Source organism: Scyliorhinus canicula, chromosome 14 (genome assembly GCF_902713615.1).
Source record: "Scyliorhinus canicula chromosome 14, sScyCan1.1, whole genome shotgun sequence".
NCBI classification, from domain to species: Eukaryota; Metazoa; Chordata; class Chondrichthyes; order Carcharhiniformes; family Scyliorhinidae; genus Scyliorhinus; species Scyliorhinus canicula.
Window position 1 is genome coordinate 29,703,769 of NC_052159.1, and position 23,428 is coordinate 29,727,196.

General features: G+C 48.0%; 1 protein-coding gene across 1 annotated transcript in view; it reads right to left on the minus strand.

The window, feature by feature from the left end:
- LOC119977696 (rho guanine nucleotide exchange factor 17-like) overlaps positions 1-23,428 on the minus strand; it is a 502,702-nt gene that overhangs the window by 127,831 nt on the left and 351,443 nt on the right. Inside the window, exons 4-5 of the mRNA XM_038818879.1 lie at positions 20,306-20,422; positions 18,501-18,593 (exon numbers count right to left, since the gene is read on the minus strand). Coding sequence (XP_038674807.1) covers positions 18,501-18,593; positions 20,306-20,422 — 210 coding nt within the window. The remainder of the gene's footprint in view (positions 1-18,500; positions 18,594-20,305; positions 20,423-23,428) is intronic.

Consider the following 23,428-nt stretch of genomic DNA (forward strand, 5'->3'; position numbering starts at 1 on the left):
GCCACCGAACCACATTGAGAGATATTGCAGAATATGACCAAATGCTTGAATAAGTAGGTATAAAGGGGTGTTTTAAAGGGAACGACAGAGATAAGAGGCAGATTTAGGTCAGGATTTCCAGAACTTAGGGCTTAGCAAGTTGTAGGCATGGCAACCAATGGTGGAGCAATTAAAATCAGGAATGTATGAGAGGCCAGATTGGAATGCTCGTAGGGCTGAAGGAGGTGAGAGTATAGGGAGGAGTGAGAACAAGAAATGGCAAGGAAACAAGAAGGAAAACAAAAAGGAAAACAAGGCGGCACGGTGGCACAGTAGTTAGCACTGCTGCCTCACAGCGCCAGAGTTCCAGGTTCGATTCGCGGCTTGGGTCACTGTCTGTGCAGGGTCTGCATGTTCTCCCCGTGTCTGCGTGGGTTTCCTCCGGTTGCTCCGATTTCCTCCCAAAAAGTCCTGAAAGACGTGCTTGTTAGGTGAACTGGACATTCTGAATTCTCCCTTAGTGTTCCCCAACAGGCGCCAGAGTGTGGCGACTTGGGGCTTTGCACAGTAACTTCATTGCAGTGTTAATGTAAGCCTACTTGTGACAATAAAGATTATTGTTATTATAAGTGCCATCTTCAGGAGAGAGCTTTGTAGTCCCAGCAGTGCCAGCTTCGAGTGGTCGCCAATGCTGGAACTATATCCGGTCCTCCAGACCAGGAGGTTATGGAGACTGGAGTGAGGTGGGTCAGGGAAGTAGGGGGCTGGGTTTGAGATGCCAGGACAGTTAAGGGGGTGGAGTGGGGGCATATGACCTTAGGGTGGGTGCCTCCAATGGGCACAGGGGACCTCCAAAGGTGAATTCCTGTCTTGCCTGACACCAGCTCGCCCAGTAAAAGCTGCCAGGCTACTCACTTGGCCCAGGCCCCTCCCCTGCTGTGGGTAAAATAGCAGTGGGGAATGGATGGGATTGGGCACTTAAGTGGCCATTCCCCCCACCTTCAAACACAGAGTAGGAGTGTAAAATTCAGCCCTGTATTGTGTATCACAGTTTGTAAGTAAAACACAACGTAACATTTTCGAGGACCAATTGCTCTTGTACTTCCTTGTTCTTCTGCTTTCCTTTGTTCCAAGCGCTTGGTTTATTTTTCGGCTCACTTCCTTATTTTGTGCTGATCTCAGTCATAGCCTTGCTTCTGGGCAACATTTTCTGAGCTGAGTCAGAACATTATGCCACACAGGAGGCCATTCGGCCTGTCATGCATCTGGGGAATTCATTACCGCAGAGAGCTGTAGAGGCTGGGTCATTAAGTATGTTCAAGGTAAGGGCGGCACGATGGCGCAGTGGGTTAGCACTGCTGCCTCACGGTGCCGAGGTCCCAGGTTCGATCCCGGCTCTGGGTCACTGTCCGTGAGGAGTTTGCACATTCTTCCCGTGTTTGCATGGGTTTCGCCCCCACAACCCACATGCATGCTGTGTCAGCTCTCTGAAAGAGCTACTCTTAAGTGCCAAGTCTGCTTTCATTTCCCACGGTCTAGCAAATGTTCATTTTTCAAGTATCTATCCAATTCCCCTTTGAAGGTTACAACTGACTCAGTAACAACAAAATCCTCATCTTCCCCCTGGCTTTTTTTTGCCAATGATTTTAAGTCATCAACCGTATTGGGACATCTTAATTCTCAGGGGGCTTGACAGGGTAGATGCTGAGAGGTTGTTTCCCCTTGTGGGAGAGTCTAGGACCAGAGGACGTAATCTGGTCACCCTTTTAAGATGGGGAATTTCTTCTCTCAGAAGGTAGTGAATCTGGGGAAGTCTTTACGCAGAGAGCTGTAGAGGCTGGGTCATTAAGTACGTTCAAGGTAAGGGCGGCACGGTGGTGCAGTGGGTTAGCGCTGAGGCCTTGCGGTGCCGAGGTCCCAGGTTCGATCCCGGCTCTGGGTCACTGTCCGTGTGGAGTTTGCACATACTCCACATTAAGGGGCAATTTAGCGTGGCCAATCCACCTATCCTGCACATCTAAGGTTGTGGGGGCGAAACCCACGCAAACACGGGGAGAATGTGCAAACTCCACACGGACAATAATCTGGGGCCGGGATCGTACCTGGGACCTCGGCGCCATGAGGCAGCAGTGCTAAGCACTGTGCTGACCTATAGGTAGACAGATTTTTAATCAGTCAGGGAATCAAGTGTCATGGGGATAAGGTGGGCAAGTGGAATTGAAGATTATCACATCAGATCAGTCATGGCCACATTGAATGGCGGAGCAGACTCGATGGGCTGAATGGCCAATTCTGCTCCCACATCTTTGAGGCAGCACGGCAGCATTGTGGATAGCACAATCGCTTCACAGCTCCAGGGTCCCAGGTTCGATTCTGGCTTGGGTCACTGTCTGTGCGGAGTCTGCACTTCCTCCCAGTGTGTGCGTGGGTTTCCTCCGGGTGCTCCGGTTTCCTCCCACAGTCCAAAGATGTGCAAGTTAGGTGGATTGGACATGATAAATTTCCCTTAGTGTCCAAAATTGCCCTTGGTGTTGGGTGGGGTTACTGGGTTATGGGGATAGGATGGAGGTGTTAACCTTGGGTAGGGTGCTCTTTCCAGGAGCCGGTGCAGACTCGATGGGCCGAATGGCCTTCTTCTGCACTGTAAATTCTATGATCTTATTGCCTTATGGACAATTATTTTAAATCAATGTCCTCTACTTATCGAACCTCTGCTGAAGAAAGAGTTTCCATCTATGTACTCTAATAGTTTGAACGCCACTGTATTAAATCTCCCTCTACCTTTCTCTGCTCCATGGAGGACAATTCCAGCTGCTTTGGTCTCTTTACTTGACCTGAAACCCCTCAATGCTGCTGCCATTCTGGTAGCTCTCTGCATCCTCACCAAGACCCAGTCAAAACACTTCTAGCTGTACCAGAAGGGGAGGCAGGAAGGCGGGGATGGCAGTGGGACAGCAGGGAAGTATGTCACATCTGACCCGGGTGTGGTCTTAAAAAAAAAAATGAGGGGACCTTCATCCTCAAAGAGGCCAGGGAAAATGGAGAGCCGCACAGGGAAAGTTTTGTGAGGGGCACGAAGAATCCTGCAAGAGTTTGTCGGGTAAAACAGAAAGTAACTTTATTGACAACAGTATGTACGCAGGGCCAGCAACTCGCTACTGGTTCCCTCTCTAGCCGGTACCACACTGGCCAGCTCTATTTATACAGCTGCACTGCTAATGATTGCTCCACTCCTCCCTCTCATTGGCGGAGCTCATATTCCCCGAGGAACATGGAGGAACCATTTGTCCCCAGCCAATAGGATCCGGGCAGCGGACAGTTGGTTATTAAAATTCCTGCGTTTATTTTTCTCCCAGACTTGTACTGTTCTCTAGCAAATAAAAACAGTGCCGCCTGCCGAGGTGCCCGGTTAAAAAGGCGGCAACTTCACTTTGCTCCCCGCCCCTGCCCTACGTGGTTCCTCCCCACGTAGGAAAAGATGGCAGAGTCAGAAATGCGCTGGCAGACCGGCCCGCAGGCTGCTCGTCATGCCTCTGTTCTGCCCCAATTCCGGACGGGAAACCCCGGCCCTAGATTTCCACTGTGGGTTTGCAGAGGGTGCTGAGAGATTGCTGAATCAAAGAATCATAGAATTCACAGTGCAAAAGGAGGCCATTTGGCCCATCGAGTCTGCACCAGCCTTTGGAAAGAGCACCCTACTTAAGCCTACACCTCCACCCTATCCCCGTAACCCTGTAACCCCACCTAACCTTTTTGGACCCTAAGGGCAATTTAGCATGGTCAATCCACCTAATCTGCACATCGCTGGACTTTGGGAGGAAACCGGAGCACCTGGAGGAAATCCACGCAGACACATGCAGAACGTGCAGACTCCGCACAGACAGTGACCCAAGCCAGGAATCAAACCCTGCCGCTGTGAAGCAACAGTGCTAACCACTGTGCCACCGTGCCGCCAGCTGGGATGGGTAGTGGTGCAAGCTGACAAGGAGAGGAACGAGCAGAATAGAATTGCCAATGAATTTATGTTGGGAGCGAACTGCCAGTGGGATTTTATTCCTCCGGCCTTCCATGGAGCACGCGGAGAAACCGATGAGGATGGCAGCTGAGGAGACTGAAAACCCAGGCACTGCACTCCTCTGACTCGTTCAGCTTCTAAATGGCTCAGTAATATTGGACTATCTTTAGCTGCAGTGCTGATATGAATCCATTTATGGTTCGGGTTCTAGGTCCACTTTTTCCATTGCAGCCTGCCAAAATAAAAAAATGTGTAATTCTCCAATAAAACATTAAAAAAAGCTGTTAGCTGGAATCAGTGGTGAGTTCAAAATATCTGCATCTTAAAACTGCAATTGAATCTCTTCACGGATCTTGGGGTGGACAGTATAGTTCATCGGTGACTTTAGCCACGTGAATGGCCATCTGCTTCCAACAAACCAGCTACAGACTATCCCATTACGTAATCACTGCCATTTATGTCTCTATCACAGTTAACGGTGCAAACATTAATCGTGACAAAACTCTATGAAGTGAGTGCGACAACTGTGAAAGCTAGAACTAGGTTTAAAGCAGCTGTGTAAAAATATAAATCCACATTAAAAAGTGATTTTCTACGTAGCTTAAGGGAACAGCGGTCTGTGGTTACTCAAGCCGTGCACCACAGGCCCATTAAGAACATCACTTCCCAATAATATGATAATTATAGTCAGCTTCACATTACACACACACACATGGTAGGGGAAAGCAAAAATTGCTACAAACACACTTAAGGCCCGTGTTCATCTCTGGCAAAGACAGGTTAATAAATTGGCGTTCCAACTGTTCACAACTGCCACATGCTGATGGGCCGCTTGCGTGTTCTCGGCATTTCCTCATTTTAATTAGCGTTTACACAAATATTTTGACAGATCAGTGGGTGGACTTTCCGTGCATGCCAGTGGCGTGATTCCCCACTGCAGGAGGCGGCCCAGGTTTGGCCGTCGGCAGGATCTCGTGGCTCCACCGCTGTCAAGGGAATTTCCCATTGAACTCCCCCCCCCCCCACCCACAACTGCCGGGAAACCCATGGTGGGGGTTTGCCGTCAGCGGGACCAGAAGATCCTACTGGCAAGAACCGCTGGAAAGTCTACCCTCCCCCTCCCCAATGTATCCCATTTTCAGATGCCAGTTTGCGTCACCCGTGGCTCACACTCAACCCCAGGTCATGAGATTCTTGGTTCGAGGTCCACTCCAGGGTTTGAGCACAAAAACCAAGGTTGACGTTTCACTGCAGCACTGAGAGAGCGCAGCACCGTCGGAGGTGGCGTTTTTCTGCTGGGGCATTAAACTGAGACGCCATCTGCCTGCTTGGGCTTGTGTAGAAGATCCATTGGCACCATTTTGAAGAAGATTGGGGAGTTATTCTCGGTGTCCCACTAAATACATATTGCAATTGACATCTACAAAAAAACAGATTATAGGGAAGGCCCACGCAGTGATATGGGTGGTAGGCACAAACCATCTTGAGGCTAATGGCTCTAATGTTTGGGGGGTGAGAGGAAGGCCACTACTTAAAGCCAACTTCCATCCCTTAAAAGGGAGGAGCACCTTGCCAATAATTCCGGGAATTTTTACTGGCTCCTGTATGATGAATGCTCACAAGTGCTCCCAGTGCTCCAGATGGTGGTGTGAGAAGTTCTTGGGGGGTGGGGGAGAGGTTTCAAGGGGGAAACAGGTTCGCTTCATGGCAGCTAGGAGAGTGCCCTGCAAATATCCCAGCAACAATGGCCTGCAGCTGAAGGCCCGTGATTTCCTGCCTCTCTTCCATCTGCACTGGCATCACAACCCTGCTGCCACAAAGAGGTTTGTCTAGAAGCGCCCCACTCAAAAGTCCCGTACTTACAGAGATTTAACTTTGATACAGCAACCAGCACAACCAAAACTCCCCACATCAGCCCACTGTCAGTGGCAATCAACTGCCCAGCTATTTACCTGATTGCATTTGCCGTGTCACAATTCTGCGAGAGAGGCCCTTTCAAATGGTCCTGCCCATAATTTGTGGGTGAGTTGTAGAACAGGCAAGTTCAACACTGAGTAGGATGAAACAGGCTCAGGGTCCTCATTTATTAGGTACCTGTCATGGGCAGGCACAGTGGACATCTAAAATGGGGGCAAACTGTAAATGGTGTTGGCATACTTCCGGCAAATGGGTGGATCAGTGAAAGTTGAATATGGCTCCTCCTGTGTATCCCATGGGACCCCAAACTCAGGCTCTGTTTGTGTGTTTCAGAGCAGCTTTCTCAACCTTTCCAGCCGCGGAAACCATTTGACCTCTCAACAGTACCAAAGGGACCCCTGAGAAGCATTCTTATTATATTGAAAAAAATATATTAATATTGCACAAAAGGTACAAACATGCAAAGCAGAAATCACCTGAGTGGTTCTTACTGGCAGTTAGTTTGGAAATTCTTTGAAACCAGAGGGACGCGCCTTTTGATGGTTCTGCAACATTACAACTCAGTGCGAAAAGTAAATCCATTGGAAACTGGGATTGACTGTTCCTTATGAATACTGTAACTCTGAAGAGTGTGTACAATAGTGTATATGTATGCAGCATGGGGTTATGTGTCGTGTTACAACATTAATAAAGGTCATCTTTTTTGTAGTTTGGGGTATTAATTGCCTACTAAATTGCCTACTAATTAATGTTTTGTCAATGTTGCTTTTAGTGTTTGTTACAGTGAAAGTCTTGTAAACTTGATTTTGTCTCTGGGAATTTAAATTTGAAAAGTTAGTGGTCTCTGTGGGCATCATAACAGCATACCTGTCTGGCACACATTGGGCATTTGGGTTTTCAACTCTGCCTGGATGCATTCCTGGAGATTTCATCACATGGTGTCCTGTCTCCAACTGGCCCATGCAGTGAAACAGCATTCTCCGTTCCTCCACCTCTACCAATATTTTTTAGAACTAATAAAGAAAATATTCAAAGAAAATGAAAACACAATTCTTTGAATTCCTCCATGATTAATCCTGGAGGCATTTGGTCAATTCTGGAGGGTTGGCAAACCATCTATCTGGCTTGGAGGGAGTCTCTGGGGCTGGGTCAGGCACCTTAACGTAAAAGTCAGTTCTCGGTTTGTCTGATGCAGGTTCGTCTCAATTTTCCTTCAAAGGTTATTGGCAAGTACGTACTCATTACAGCAAGTTGTGTGGCATTTTCCCTTTATGTGCAGCTGGCTGCTGCAAACGCTCGTCATAAAAAAAGCAGTAAACACTGGCTCAAGGCGACAAGGCCAAAGGCATTGATAAAGACGCTGGTGTCGAACCTTAAACAGAACGGTCCAGACAAAGAATCTACACTTTGTACTTTTGCCACATAGATTGCAGCAATTCAAGACGGTTCACCACCACCTTCTCATGGGTCACTAGGGATCGGCAATAAATGCTAGCCACACAAATGAATTTAAAAAACCTTCCTACCTTCTCTCTTTACGGGTGCTGATGGATGTGATGTGTGATTCCAGCATTTTCTACATCTAGTTCAGATTTGCAGTGATTGCAGTTTTGTTTACACACACTGCATAGCTCTATTTACACTTACACAAGTTGTTTGGCATTTTCTTAAACTGTCTCTTTGATATTATTGCTTCCAACAGAGAGGATTCTCCAGCTGCTTTCTATAGATCTTTAGCCAACGGAAACATCAAGATAAACTTCTTGAGTTTTTTTTTAGGATTGATATCCCTGTTGTTTTTATTTACCAAGGAATCCCTGCCTCCCGGCCATGGGTAGGTGTTGTGGTGAACAATCCCGTGGGAACATGAAAATTGGTTTCCTGATGGTGGGATTCGATGGCGGGAACTGGCAGTTCGGATGATCGCCGCCAATCCTGTGACAGGCCACCAGGAAGCCCTTTTACATCCCATTGACGAAATTCGATTTAATCCCCGAATGGAACTTTCCTTCCGCCCAGACTACTCATTCCCCCGCCGCCGGTGTGAAATCGTGCCGGTCTGGTACATGTCTCGACCAACGTAGTGTCCATCTCATGGAGTGAATTCTCCAAAGCCCACCAGTAGTGGGGTTCCTCATCCGACAGAGAATTGAGCGTTGGGCTAAAAATGGGATCTGAGCTGATCCCGTTCTGGTGCTCTGGTATCTCACTAGCAGCAGCAACGAGCTACACATCCCGTGCCGATAGGATGATACAAATGGATCATTTCAAAGAGAAATAGCTTTTAGTAGGCTGTAATTAACACGGTAATAGCTTCCAGATGGCCAGGTGCATTGATTATTTATTTTAATTTCCCCCTTGAATGCATCTCCAGTACCTCTTATGAAGTTAACCACAATGTTTATAAATATCTAGCTATGATTGGTAAGTGCTCACCACATCAAAACAGGTTAAGTGCTTTCTGCTGAGAAAAAGAGGAAGTGAAAGCATTTATCTCCTAGATGTTTATAAAAATTGTGGTTAGCCCTGTGATGTGTTTTGGCTTTCTATGAAGTAAGGGCTTTCTACACTTGTGTCAGAGGCAGTAGATGTAAGGAAAGGCAAATGTAAGAGCAATGAATTTTCCCTGTTCCTGCCTGCACTGCTCTTTAGCTTCCAGGCAGGGGTAACTAATTGTGGGAATCTCATATAGAGATCTCTGATGGTGGGGTGTTCTGCTATGAGGTCTCTGATGTCGGGGTTTCTGATGGGGGGACGGTGGGGGAAAGGGAGCTTGGATCACCCTCATGCGTGCGTGGCGTGAAGGGGGGGGGGGTGACCAATATTTCCTGTGGTGTGGAGGGGGGGAAGCAGGATTTGCATTGGGGGAGGGGTGCAGCCACCGGATCTTGGTATCAGCCTGCCCGCTCAGAATGTTGATCTGATAATCGATGTATGGCAAGGGTGAGGGAATTGCCCTGGGCACCGCTCCTAGCACCAGTGCAGACCAGGAGCGATTCTACTCCGGCGGGAGAAAGTCTCCCAAATGGAGAATCCAGTCCATGGTTTTGGGTTACCTGGATGAAGGTATGGGACAGCTCTTGAATGCTGGGAAAAATGGAGGAACCCAAAGTTAGTGGTTTCCTGGGCACCATCTGACCCATCGATTATGTAGGCCATCGCTCGGGCGGACCCTCCAATGAGCAAGCCACAGCGTGAGGCTGTGTGGCGTGGAAATGGTCTTTGCTTTGTGGGGGCAAGAAGGAGGGGAGGAGAGGGGAGAAGAGGTGGGCCAGGTGCAGATGCCTAGAGAAAGGGATGCGGGGCCGGTGGACATTGGGTGAAGTAAGTGGGGGACAGAATGAAAAGTGGTAGCAATCTCTGGGCCATTTCATGGACATTGTTCAGAGTGGGATAAAGCTGCAAAATTATGGTCCTTTTAGATATGATGATGGGGCATGCAACTTCCTGCCCACCTCGCTGCTAACAAGGTTGAGAAACCCCTGGATGCATAATTAATGAGCCCAGCATTGCGCAATTCCACACTGAGCTCCGCGGAGAGAAATACTCCCATTTCCCACCCTGCCACAGGACTTTGGCACAGAACGGAAAATCCAGGCCATTGATCAAGACATTGTTTCGGTCATTTTTTTGGCTGCAGAATAGCTGATGCAGGGAACATGTGGCAGAAGCTTCTTGCCCCCAGCTATGATAAGGAGACTACATGCAGATCTTACCTGGGTCTCCTCAACATATTTCCGATGAGCTGTATGAATGCCAGAGAGGGAATCCAGAGGCAGGTCACAGGACACCAAAGCACCGATTTAGACCAACTGCTTCCCAGGTACGTCCTCGGAATGGGGGATGAGAATGGGAAACTGGGGAGGGTGGTGGAACCAGTGGTCGCAGGCGTAATCTGCTGGACTTCATTTCATGGAGGTTTTTTAAATAACCTCTTTGACATTGGCCTCCAATGGTCCCTTTGAGCACCACTCGTTAGGCTGCAGAACCTACGAACAAACTGAGTGTAGCCGGTCCAGCACCTGAAATAGGTGGCAGGCTCCTCATTACATTTACACGTGGTCTAACGCCTGTTTTAGTGGTCTAGTGCTATCTGAATGTTGTATATAGTTCTGTTAGTGTGTAGAAGGCAGTATAGCTGTTTTTTGTCTATTTCTACCCCACTTTATCAATGGAGACGGCGCATTCGGGCAATGGCATTATGACTTTTTCAAACACACACAAAGCTAAATATTCCGTGTTTACGGCTGGCAGGAGTACTGCAGGGTAGGGGAGAGCAATCCTTTTCCTGCTATCTCTAAGTCTCCTCTCGCCCTGCAGCCCTCCGAGATATCTGTGCTCACCTGTTCTTGAGCATCCCCGATTTTAATTGCTCCAACACCGGTGGCCATGACCGGAACTCTCCGTCTGTTCACGCCGGTGGGGATTCTCCGGTTCAGTGGACGGAGTTTTGGCTGAGTGTCAAATTCTCCGTTCTCGCTGGCAGCAGTGGCGGGCTAAAGTTGGAGAATCCCGGGCCACGTCTTCAGCTGCCTTGGCCCTAGACTCTGGAATTTCCTCAGCAAACCTTTCTGCCTCTCTTTGAAGCCACTTCTCAAAACTACTTCTTTGTAAAAAACTACAGCTTTTGGGGCCACCTGGCCAAACATCGCCGTTTACAGCTTAGTCTCTAATTTTGCTTTTAAAATCGCCTGCGAAGTACATAGAAATGTTTTAATACATTAAAGGTGCCCATACGAATGTAAGTCATTGTCGTTGGCTCCAAATAAATAAATTAATTAACTACACTTAGCTCTCTAATAGCAGCCGCTGGTTGGTCCATATTCACATTCGACAACACTGGGGCCCACTCCACTCAGCGCGACCTGATTTGCCAGAGGGGTCCTAAAATAGGCTGCGGCCTCTCAAATGCAAGGGGCATAACATCTGGGTTAGGCAGCCTTCCTTGATGCCGGAAAATTGGTCCGACCCAATTTTGGGTCATGTGTTTCTCAGGCTTCCTTGGAAAAATGTTCAACACGAAAATTAAGTTCTAATTTCTACCCTGATATGTGATAAGAATGAGTTTACTGGGGTCTTTGAAAAGAACAGGAGCTGGATTCTCCGCTGCCCGACACCGAAATCGCGTTTGATGACGGGGCGGAGAATCCTTTTTGGCACCGAAATTGGGACCGGTGCTGGTTTTCCAATTCTCCTCCCCCGCCCCGAAAATCGGCGTACGTGCCGAGTATCCACCGCTCAGGCCATCGCCTGAGGCCCGCCCCGCGATGCTCCGTCCCTGACCGTCCAAATTCCCGACAGTGTGGGGCTCTCATGGTCCTGCCGTTTGGGATCCTCGTGTGGCGGCTGCGGTCTCAGTTCGAGGCTGCCACAGTCGGGGGAGGGCCAATCGGCGGGCAGGGAGGGCTTCTTTCGAGGCTGGGTACAATGTGTGCGGGCGGTCCAGGCCACGGGAGCAGCCGATGCGGGACACTACTTTGGCGCTCCAGGTCCGCGGGCTGAGTCTGCCATGGAGCACGGCGATGCCGCTGCAGGCCGCCGCCATGCGCATGCACGGCCTCTGACCCGGAAGTGCTGGGGGCCGTATCGGCAGCTCGAGCTGCGAGCTCTCCGACGGCGGCCGGCTAGCCCCCAGGAAAACTGGTTCTCTGTGGCCTTTTGATGTCAGTTTTCCAGGCGTAAAAGACCATAGTTTTCCCGACGGCATGGGGACTGAGTCCCAAAAACGGAGAATCCAGCCCCAGGTTTGTGAGAACAGAACATAGGCAGAGGGGTTTGGTAATTATTGTGACATCTCCAGAAAAATACCCAAATTTCCTTCAGGGAAAAATTTTGTAAAGGATTTTCTTACATTAGCCAAAGGAGTTTCTCTTTTTTTGCCTCACCTGAGAGCTTGTGTGACTGGGGTTAGTTAATAATGTACTTCAGCTTATTACGCCAAGCTGAGTGGACCAGGTGTACTTTTCCTGTCCTTTTACACATGCTGTGACATTTCAGATTTGTAAAGGTACATGATTTTATTGATGCTTCAAATTAACGCATCAGATTGTGTCCAGGTTAAGTGTATGGGGAAAGCATTGGGCTATGATGTTGAGATAGAGGAAAGTCTTGATCATATTGAATGTGCGGAGCAGGTTTGAAAGGCCGAATGACCTAGTCCTGTTTCTATTTTCTATGATCTTATTGGTTGGCGGGAAAAACTTGGTCCAATCCTGCTCCTGTTTCTTATGTTCTCTTAAGAATAATACCGGTCCTGCCTCCCAACGATATGGTTGCAGCTTTGAAATCCAGCTTCCACAGTTCCTAACATCTTGATCGTTCTCAAACAATCACAGGTCATGACTAAATAGCCTCTTCACTGAAAGGAAAACGCCACTTTGCTCAGTCCCCTGCACAGTTATATCACAACAGCCAAATGCACAGCAACATCGCTGGCTACCAGTGAAAATTCAGAGTCAGCACTGTCGGAGTTAAATAGTGGGCAAAGTCAACGGAATGGAATAATGTAAGTTCACATTCCTTATTCCCCGGATCCCTAGCTTGGATCAGCGGTTGGTTGAACCTACTGAGGGGCTTATGTACATCAGATTTTCTGTGACAGCATATTCCAGAAAGCGGATAACACACATGGAAAGGGACAGAAGCAGCACACAATGGGACTGATGCTGTGAATCGAAAAAGGCAGAGACGTTCTACTCTTTTGGACCACATTCTTTTGGACCATTTCCAAACTGGTCCTACATATTAAACAAAGGGCTTTACTTCATTCTGGAACTAATTCACATTGCAGACATCAATGGCTTTACTCTGACAATTGGAGATCAGATTTCAGCAGACACCAGACTGTTGTGCTTCCTCAGTTTCTGTGTAATCACGCAATGAGAATGCTATGCTTTTAAAAGTTAAGACCATCAGAATATATATATGCTTTGGTTCAAGTCCTTGCACGCATTCGAGTTTATGTACTTAAGAGCATTTCACTGCACACTCTTTAAAAAAAAAAGGGTTAACTTGCTCGAAAGCTTGACAGTTAAGATCCATACCAAAGAAACTGGCATAGATATTAGCTATTGTGTGGAGAACAGCAGTGTCAGCAAATTGAATCCTGTTCTTAAGCAGGAACAAACCTCAGCTACAATGCTGGGGGGGGGAGGGGGGGGGGGGGCAGGACATGAACAGGAACAAGAGAAGTAAGTGTGTTACATGCTGTTTGGATTAGATTGCGTGCAGCTTCGATTTCTGCTGCTTAACGGACACGTGCCTAGGCTGTTTAATGTCGAAGAATCTTGAGGGGGAGATGATGGAAAACAACTGAAGAGGAAGGGAACAGGACTAACACAAAACATCAAGAAGTGCACTTCTAACAAGGGCAAAGAGGGTGATATACTTTCTGCCTGGTTCTGTAAACTATCATTCACGCACTTAAGTTTTACAAGTCTTAAATAAAGCGTCATTATACTGGTACAGTTGAGTCAAATTCCCTACAGTTTCTTTCAAACTAACTGGTCAGGAATCAAGAAACAACCCTGGCAGACTCATATAGCGAGCGCTCCAGCATATTCATCTTCAATTACACTTGTCTTTATGACTTAGTTGATTGCATGTTTTCATGCAGGAAAATGTGGTTGGAGTAACAGAATAAGCCTGGCGTTCTGCCACTGGGAATGAAACCTGGATCAGAGGACAAATATCTGTCAGATCGGAGGGTTGGGGGGGGGAGCCCAGCAATTGGGATGGGAGCGTACAGGAGTGGGAGACTAATATATCAGGGCTTCTAGATGAAATTGCTGGAGGCCAGAAATCCAAAAGTAAGATTGTTCTGGCTCAAGGGCCCGGGTTTGACCAAATGCTCCTGCAAAGCTTAACATGCACATTGGGTGGGATTCTCCGGCCCAACGCACCCGTTTTCTGGTCTGGTGCGCCCGGCCAGCTGCAGGACCCTCTGTCCTGGCAGCCGGCCAGTGGGGTTTCCCATTGTTGGCATCCCCACATGTCGGGAAATGCACGGGCATGAGGGCGCTGCCGGCAAAGCAGAGAATCCCGCTGACGGAGAATCCAACCCATTGTTTTTAAAACTTTGGATCGCAAGAAGAATTACCTTGTGTAATATATGTTACTCATTTGCTCCTTACCAAGACGATCCTCTATTCGAAGTTCATTAACATTGAAACTCTTCCAGTTAAAGCAAGTTATTTATTGAGTAACGTAAACAAATAAACTGAGTTTGTTCTCTCTTCAACAACTAAACTAGAGATTAAATAAACAAGATTAAACATATATTAACTATGATTAACAACACCTGCACTCTGAGCTATCTCTCTCTAGCTCTGGTTACTAGTCACTACATCCACGAAGAGGCGGGAACTCGGCTTGAGTCTGTCTTTTATACCCGTCTCTTGTGCTGCCATCTAGTGATGACTTAGCTGTTACTTCTAAACATTAACCCCTTATATACATACAGATATGCAGATCACTACAAAGACCACACCAGAGATACCACAGTCTCATTCTATAATATTTTCTGATGCCTGTGAGAACATTATCATACATGCTCCCACATCCAGCCGTTCCTAAACTGTTGCTCAAGATACCATTCGGAGTCGTGGAAAGAATGACTGAGATTGGAAGCTACCCTCCTCTGGGACTGCGCCCCACTCGAGCACAGAGGTCCAGGCAGCATTTGGCCCAGCCCCTTCCTTGTTCATCACTTGGTCATGGGATATAATTTGAATGCGAGGATAAATAACCTGAATGTGGAGCCATGCTTCTCCCAATTTGGGGCCACACTATACAAGGAAAGTGGAGTGCTTCTGAACAGGCATGGGACGTGCCACAGTTACTGTCCACCAAAGTTAATAGTTTGGGAAGCACTATCCCAATCAATAATTAATCATTTTTTCATTAGCTGTGTAGCCAGCACTGTCATTGATGAATTGAATTAAACAATAACCACAAGTTCAAAATCAGATTTCTTCTTTCTCCTCGCATTCAAATTATTTGCTAAAATGATCAGCAGAAAACGGATGCGAAGGCAGATGTTGCAGTCTTTGCCTCGTTGATCGCCCAAAGGCGGATCCTGTTGGGATGGAGATCAACCTCTCCACCCTGTGCCATAGCGTGGCAGGGGGACCTGCTGGAATTCTTGACTCTTGAGAAGTTCAAATTTGAACTGGGGGGGAAGAATGGAGGGGTTCTATAATGCATGGGCGTTATTCATTATGTACTTTCGAGAATTGGATTACATTGAAATTGGGGGTGGGGGGGGGGGGGGGGGGGGGGGGTGGTTGGGAGAGTTGGGGAGGGTGACCATGGGTGATTCCTGATTCTTTTTTGTTATTTGTTTATGTTAACATGTGGGATGCGGTTTGGGGGTTTGGTGGGAAGATGGGATTGTTGATATTGATATGGGGATAAACATTGCATTTGTTACTGATTATTGTTTATTGTTGGTGGGTGTAAATTTGGGAGAAAATATGCAAAAGGAGAAGAACAAAAGTTTTTTTTTGTTAATTTGTTCTTGGGATGGGACTTATTGCCCATCCCTAATGGCCCTTGAAAGGCTGGTGGGGAGCTGCCTCCTTGAACCACGGCAACCCATGTGGACTGTAGCTCCTTTTCCCTTTCAGAGAGCAGTTAAGGGTCAGTCACATGTCCGTGCGCCTGGAGTCGCGGGTGAGCCAGACCAAGAATGGTAGGTTTTCTTTCCTGCAGGGCATGAGTGAACCACTTGGGGTTTTAGTGACAATCCACTAGTTTCAGGTTTAACCCTGGGAAAAGAGACATTCTGTCAAAGTTTTTCATCTTGCACTCACCAGGACAGATCAGCTGTCATGGTCTTTTCAGTTTTACTTTGTTTGATGATGAATGCCTATATGATTATGATGGCGTTACTCCGTGCTATACCGGGGAGGATATCAAAGGTCGACCAGAAACTAGTGAACGGAAAAACATACTGTGGCGCATCTGTGAGGGGCGACCTGATTGAGGTGTAGAAGATTATGAGGTGCATGGACAGGGTGGATAAGGAGCAACTGTTCCCCTTCGTTGAAGGGTCAGTCATGCGGGGACACAAGATCAAGGTGAGGAGCAGGAGGTTTAAGGGGATGTGAGGAAAAATGTTTTTACCCAGAGGTAGTGACGGTGTGGAGTGCACTGCCTGGGAGGGTGATAGAGGGAGGTTGCCTCACATCCTTTAAAAAGGACCTGGGAGGGCAGCATGTGGCGCAGTGGTTAGCACTGGGACTGCGGCGCTGAGGACCCGGGTTCGAATCCCGGCCCTGGGTCACTGTCCGTGTGGAGTTTGCACATTCTCCCCATGTCTGCGTGGGTTTCACCCCCACAACCCAAAGATGTGCAGGTTAGGTGGATTGGCCACGCTAAATTGCCACTTAATTGGAAAAAAATAATTGGCTACTCTAAATTTATTTTTTTTAAAAAAGGACCTGGATAACTTCCTCCGAAAGGAGACAAGGACGTACCCACAACCGCCACGACAGACATTATTGGAAGACCTACTGGGCGCAAGCATACTAGATAAAGGAAACTGTAGCGACATGTATGACCGACTGGTAGAGAGGGTCAACACCGGATTGGACGCAACAAGAAAGAAATGGGAGGAGGACCTGGGGATTGAGATAGGGTGTGGACTCTGGAGCGAAGCACTGCACAGGGTCAACACCACCTCCACCTGTGCAAGGCTCAGCCTGACGCAACTAAAAATGGTACATAGAGCCCACTTCTTAAGAACCCATATGAGTAGGTTCTTCCCGGAGGTGGAGGATAGATGTGAACGGTGCCAAGGAGGCCCGGCCAACCACGCCCACATGTTCTGGTCTTGCCCCAGATTTACGGGGTACTGGACAGCCTTCTTCGAGGCAATGTCCAAAATTAATTTTTTTAAATGGGCAGCACGGTAGCATGGTGGTTAGCATAAATGCTTCACAGCTCCAGGGTCCCAGGTTCGTTTCCCGGCTGGGTCACTGTCTGTGTGGAGTCTGCACATCCTCCCCGTGTGTGCGTGGGTTTCCTCCGGGTGCTCCGGTTTCCTCCCACAGTCCAAACATGTGCAGGTTAGGTGGATTGGCCATGCTAAATTGCCCGTAGGGTCCTAAAAAGTACGGTTAAGGGGTGGGGGGTTGTTGGGTTACGGGTATAGGGTGGATACGTGGGTTTGAGTAGGGTGATCATGGCTCGGCACAACATCGAGGGCCGAAGGGCCTGTTCTGTGCTGTACTGTTCTATGTTCTATGGTGGGGGTGAGGGTGGAGCCATACCCGAAAGCGGCGGTCTTCGGGGTTTCAGACCAACCAGATCTATTCCTGGGGAGAAGGGCGGACGCCCTGGCCTTTGCCTCCCTGATCGCCCGCCGTAGAATCCTGTTCGGCTGGCGGTCAGCAGCACCACCCAAAGCTGCAGACTGGCTGTCCGACCTCTCGGAATCTCTCCAAATGGAGAAAATCAAATTTGGAATTTGGCATCCGATGGTCAGACGACGGCTTCCACAGAACGTAGGAGCCGTTCACCCAATTGTTCGGGACCTGTTTTTGGCCAACGAACAAGCAGAAGAATAGCCAGGTAGCCAAGAATCAGGGGAAAGTAGCCAAAGCATGAGAGGGAGAGATAGAGGAGAGGGAAGGGACAGGGAACAAGAGAAGAAAACCCTCTCCGCATAACCCCACCTAACCTTTTGGACACTAACGGGCAATTTAACTTGGCAATCCACCTAACCTGCACGTCTTTGGACTGTGGAAGGAAACTACAGAGCACCCGGAGGAAACCCAAGCAGACACGGGGAGAATGTACAAACTCCACACAATCACCCGAGGCGGGAATTGAACTCGGGACCCTGGAGCTGTGAGGCAGCAGTGCTAACCACCATGCTGCCTGAGGGGTTATGGGAAATGTACCTCAGAGCGTTACTGTGAAGGAACATGGTACACTGGTTAGCACCGTTGCTTCACAGCGGCAGGGACCCGGGTTCGATTCTGCTTGGAGTCTACAAGTTCTCCCTGTGTCTGCGTGGGTATCCTCCGGGTGCTCCGGTTTCCTCTCACAAGTCCCGAAAGATGTGCTTGTTCGGTCAATTGGGCATTCCGAATTCTCCCTCCGTGTACCCAAACAGGCGCCGGAGTGTGGCGACTAGGGGCTTTTCACAGTAACTTCATTGCAGTGTTAATGTAAGCCTACTTGTGACAATAATCAAGATTATTTTTATTATTATTATTAAGATGAAATCCAATGAACTTCCAGGAACTAGTGGACATCTGTCCTGTAGTATGCAATATTAGTGGATAGTTGAGGTCCCTGTCTTTCTTCACAGTCGTGTTATATTTCCTGTCCTACATTGTTGGACAAAACATCCAGAAATAGAACATTCCAAATCACAGAAATTATACTTCAAGCAGTAAAGATTGTTTTGTTTTCCTTTTTAAAAAAAAAAATCTACAAATGATTCAGCATCAAGATGTGCAATCCATACTATATTCTGAACTGACATGTATGTATTTAGCCTTCAGTATTTCCATGAGTGGGCTGGCTTCCTCCAACTCTCCAAACAATTGCTGTTGATTTCAATGCTACACGTCCTTACCTTTATCAGAAGCTCGTAGCGGGGAATTCGCTGAACCGGTTTGATCATTAAATCGGACAGTGCTTGCTTCTCCTTGTTCTCTCTCATGCTTTGCTGCAATGTAAGAGAGTGAGGGTGTGAAGACGTTCCATCACCATGCCCCGCAACCACACACTTCCAACTCACAAATCACGAGCTGGGATATATTGGACGGAATTTTAAGCCCTGTAAAAATAGTCGTGGAGCGAGACTATTTCTGAGTCCCAACACCACTCTTGTCGGTGCTCCAGCCTGTGAGATTTTCCCCACGGGCAACCAATTAAGAGGCTTCCTCCAGGTCCGGGTCCAATTAAGCATGGCCAGCAGGTTCCTGAGATGGTGGCCTAATCAGAAGTCGCGCGGCCTTGGAAGGATGGCCATGTTGCTGGAGGAGGGAGACCATGAGGTACCATGAAAAGATCTAGAATTTTCTAACTCTACTGATGGCCACAGCTGCCAGCTCTCCCATCCCCACCCTTCCCCTGCCTGTGTGGAGCGGGTTCCCTTCCACAGGGTGCTCCAGAGCTGCAACTCCAACCTGCTGATCCCTGCTGCTCCCGTGGGGTGGGGGTAGGAGGCAAGAAAAGCAGGCCCTCCCAACCAGCCGCCTCTCGGCTTTACCCTCAGCATGGGATCCTTTCATCCCGATCAACCCAAGATTGGGCACTTCATAATTAAAATTCACAGCCCATCAGTGCGGAGAGGGTAACCATTGCCAGTGATGATCTGCCTCCAACAACACTGGACCAGTGGCCCCAATGCCTCATTTTCAAATTTCCTCCCGCCTTCTAGCCTCCCTCCTGAGGACTGGGAAGATACCACCCTTTAAGAGCCACCTGTTAATGCCACCAGAGGTGTAGAGGGGAGATCCTTTCATGCTCAGCCTTTTCCCTTGTTCCATTTTGTTCTTATTAAGGTTGGAAATAGCACAAGGAAATCTGGACAATCACAGTCAGCATTGAGCATTCCCAGGACGGAAATACACAGCAGATTTCTCTCTGTTTTGCTGCAAGGTGAGGCATTGGGCCTTCCTACACCTGGCTTTAAATATGGGCAATAAATATGATTATTGGGGCGTTTGTTATGTCATTCGGAAACATTAGTCAACAATGATCTCTGGCATTTAAGAACTAATACTAGAAAACTGTATTCATTTTATTAGTTTTATGAGAATTTGAGTTTTAAAAATGTACCATTTTGGTCCTGAAAGAGTTTTGGTGTGTCTAAGAATAGGTTGAGATCACACTCGTGGGCTGGAATTGTGTCCATTGTATTGGGTAGGTATGACGGACCCCCATCTGCCAGTTGGCAGGCAGATCCATCACCTGTCTCAGGCCTCTGCTTCAGCAAGACTGTCCATCAGTTACTTGTTTGCATCAGGGGTGTGTTGGAGACCCAGAAATGAATCCACCTCTGGATTCTTGTCTTGTCTATGACAATCTTGCCTGTTGTATCTAGTTATCTTGCAAATACACAAGATGGAAACACCTTCTTTCCCAGTTAGTTTGCCTCCCATTGATTCCATCACCGGGTCAGTCCTACCCCTTGCTTGTCTGTCCCTTATCAGTCCCGACTCTAGTCAGACACATTGTCAATCTTGCTCGAAATGGGGCAGCTAGTCATAGCCCCATACTGAGTCAGCTCTGCCCCCTGCTGGCCACAATGACTGAGCCCAATCACTCCCATTTCAGCCCCATTGCTGATCGACATCAATCCCCTTTCAATCCCATCATTAATCCAGCTCAATCTGCTCACAACCTCGCTGCCGAGCAAGCAACAGCCCTTACCTCCAAAAACTTTATAAATGCTGGCTTTGCATCCTTTGCCAATCGCACGGCTTCTTTGGCATTGAGAAAGTTATCGATGTATGCAGAGTATGAGTTGGCCAGTACATCCTTGGAAAACTGCAAAAGGAGCACAGGTATTAATGGGTGTGGCAGAATGATTGTGGAAGCACTTTGAAGGTATCAGATTAGCACATTGGATGAATGATGTGTCATGTGTACAAAAGGCTGAAATACCAAACAGACAAGTGGTAAAAGGTTGCTCAGGGCAGAAGGTAAGTCACAATCCCAGGTCCACAGTTCAAAAGGACCTGCAGGAAATATGGATCTATCCATCTTGCGGAGGACTCTTGCACTGACAGGAGGTTCAGTCCGAAAATTACCCCGATCCAAAACCAGAAGTACCCAGGTTTTTATAAATAGCACTGCATATAGGACTCTTCATCTCTGCTCCTTAATAGAAATGACCACACACCTTGTGTGTTGAAATGAAAATCGCTTATTGTCACGAGTAGGCTTCAATGAAGTTACTGTGAAAAGCCCCTAGTCGCCACATTCCGGCGCCTGTCCGGGGAGGCTGGTACGGGAATCGAACCGTGCTGCTGGCCTGCTTGGTCTGCTTTAAAAGCCAGCGATTTAGCCGAGTGAGCTAAACCAGCCCCTTGTTTCAGATGACTGAGAAAATCTCTTGTCTTCAACTACCATCTATGAACAAAACATAATGAGTAGCTCACTCAAAAGGGTTAAATTGGTCTCTGAAAAGGTGCGAGCCAGACATCATCAAATTGTACAGCGTAGGAGGCCATTCTGCCCATCTGCGCCAATCTTTCAATGGCCATCTAATTAATTGCACTCCCTCCCGCTCTTTTTCCATCACTTTGTAAATCTTTCCCCTCAAAGTGTCCATCCAAATCACTTTCAAAAGGTGCTGCGGAATCTGCTTCCACCAGCCTATCTGGATGATAACAACTCACTGCCTCAAACAGATTCTCAACTCCTTTCTGCTTCTTTTATCGGTTAGTTTAAATCACTCTCCTCAGGTGATCAAGCCTCCTGTCAGTGGAAACAGTTTCTCTTTATCTACTCTATCAAAACCCCTCAGAATTTTCAGCAGCTCTATTAAAGCTCCCCTTAACCTTTGCAGTTCCAGAGAGAACAATCCCAGCTTCTCCAGCCTCTCCACATCCAGAAAGTTACACTTCGATTGCGGACCAATGAAGCTGTTCCTGCCAAAGTTTATGAAGTGAGGGGGAGATGGATGAAATCAAGGCTCCAGGTGCTTTTGGAGGTAATCTACAGGCGCCACCTTCTCCAGCAGGCCACAAATGAGGATTGTTGAGGTCCCTTTGTAAGGAGAACTAAATTCTATGTAAATCCTAAAACCGTAGGTCTGGATTCTCTAGCCCTTTCCACTGGTGGGATCTTCTGGTTCCGCTGATGGCGACCCCCCCCAGGGCGGGTTACCCAGCGGCAGAATGGGGGAGCCACACCCCGGCGTAGACCGGAGGGGGGGCTGGAAAATCCCACCCGTAGAGTAATTTATAGCATAGAGGGAGGCCATTCAGTCCATCGATTCTGTAGAGTAATCCAATCCCACTCCTCCTCTCCATCCTGTAGTCCTGCAATTTCCTTCTGAAATCATTGACTGTTCCCTCTTCCACCACCCTTTGTGGGCAGCGAGTTCCAAGTCATTACCCCTCGCCCTGTCCAAATGTTCCTCCTCATATTGCCACTGCATCTCTTGCCTGAAACCTTATATATGTTCCCTGGTCCTTGTACAATCAGCTAATGGGAACAGTTTTTCCTTGCCTACTTTATCCAAATATCATAGAATCCCTACAGTGCAGAAGGACTGCACTGACCCTTCGAATGGGCACTCTACCCATGTCCACTCCCCTGTCCACCCAATAACCTGACCTGGACATTAAGGGGCAATTTACCATGGACAATTCACTTGACCTGCACATGTTTGGGCTAAGAGGAAACCGGAGCACCCGGAGGAAATCCACGCAGGCACGGGGAGAACGTACAAACTCCACACAGACAGTGACCCAAGGTTGGAATTGAACCCGGGTGCCTGGCGTTGTGAGGCAGCAGTGCGAACCATTGTTGCATCGTGCCGCCCAACAGAAGCATGTGTGCCATATGGATCAGCTTCTTCCAGTACAAGATTCACTATTCAAGAATTGTAAATGAAAGACAATGAGGGCTTCTGTTTGCCAATACGGGGATCGAACTCATGACTTTAGCGTTATTAGCAACACGCTCGAACAATCTGAGCTAACCTATCGCTCTTTCATAATTTTGTACATTTCTATCAATACTCCCTCAATCTCCTTTGCTCCAAGGAGAGGAACTGCAACCTTTCCAACCTAACTTTGCAACTAAAGTCCTTCATTTCTAGAACCTTTTTGATGTATCTTCTCTGTACCCTCTTAAAGACCCTTGCACATCTATCCTAAAGTGTGGTGACTAGAACAAGGTGCAATACACTAGTTGGATCCTAACCAGAGCTTTACATTCAGCATGGCCTTCATGTTTCTGGACCCATTCCCTCTATTTATAAAACCCCGGATCCTTTTGCTAGCCATACTCTGGGCAGCACGGTAGCATAGTGGTTAGCGCAATTACTTCACAGCTCCAGGATCCCAGGTTCGATTCCCGACTGGGTCACTGTCTGTCCGGAGTCTGCACGTTCTCCCCATGTGTGTGTGGTTTCCTCCGGGTGCTCCGGTTTACTCCCACAGTCCAAACATGTGCAGGTTAGGTGGATTAGCCATGCTAAATTGCCCTTAGTGTCCAAAAAGGTTAAGAGGGGGTTGCTGGGATAGGGTAGATATGTGGGCTTGAGTGGGTTGCTCTTTGTAAGGGCCAGTGCAGTCTCGATGGGCCGAATGGCCTCCTTCTGCACTGTAAATTCTATGATTCTCATTATGTCACGTCAGCATCAAAGATTGTCGCACGTGCAGCCCTGACCCCTCCTCCCACAACTCCCCCAGTCCCGCTGCCCCTGCACAGTCTTTAGAACTGTGCCGTTAAATCTATATTGCCTCTCCCTATCCCTCCTCACGCTTGTGTATATAAATTATGTCACTATGAAATGACTGGAAATAAAAAATGGGCACC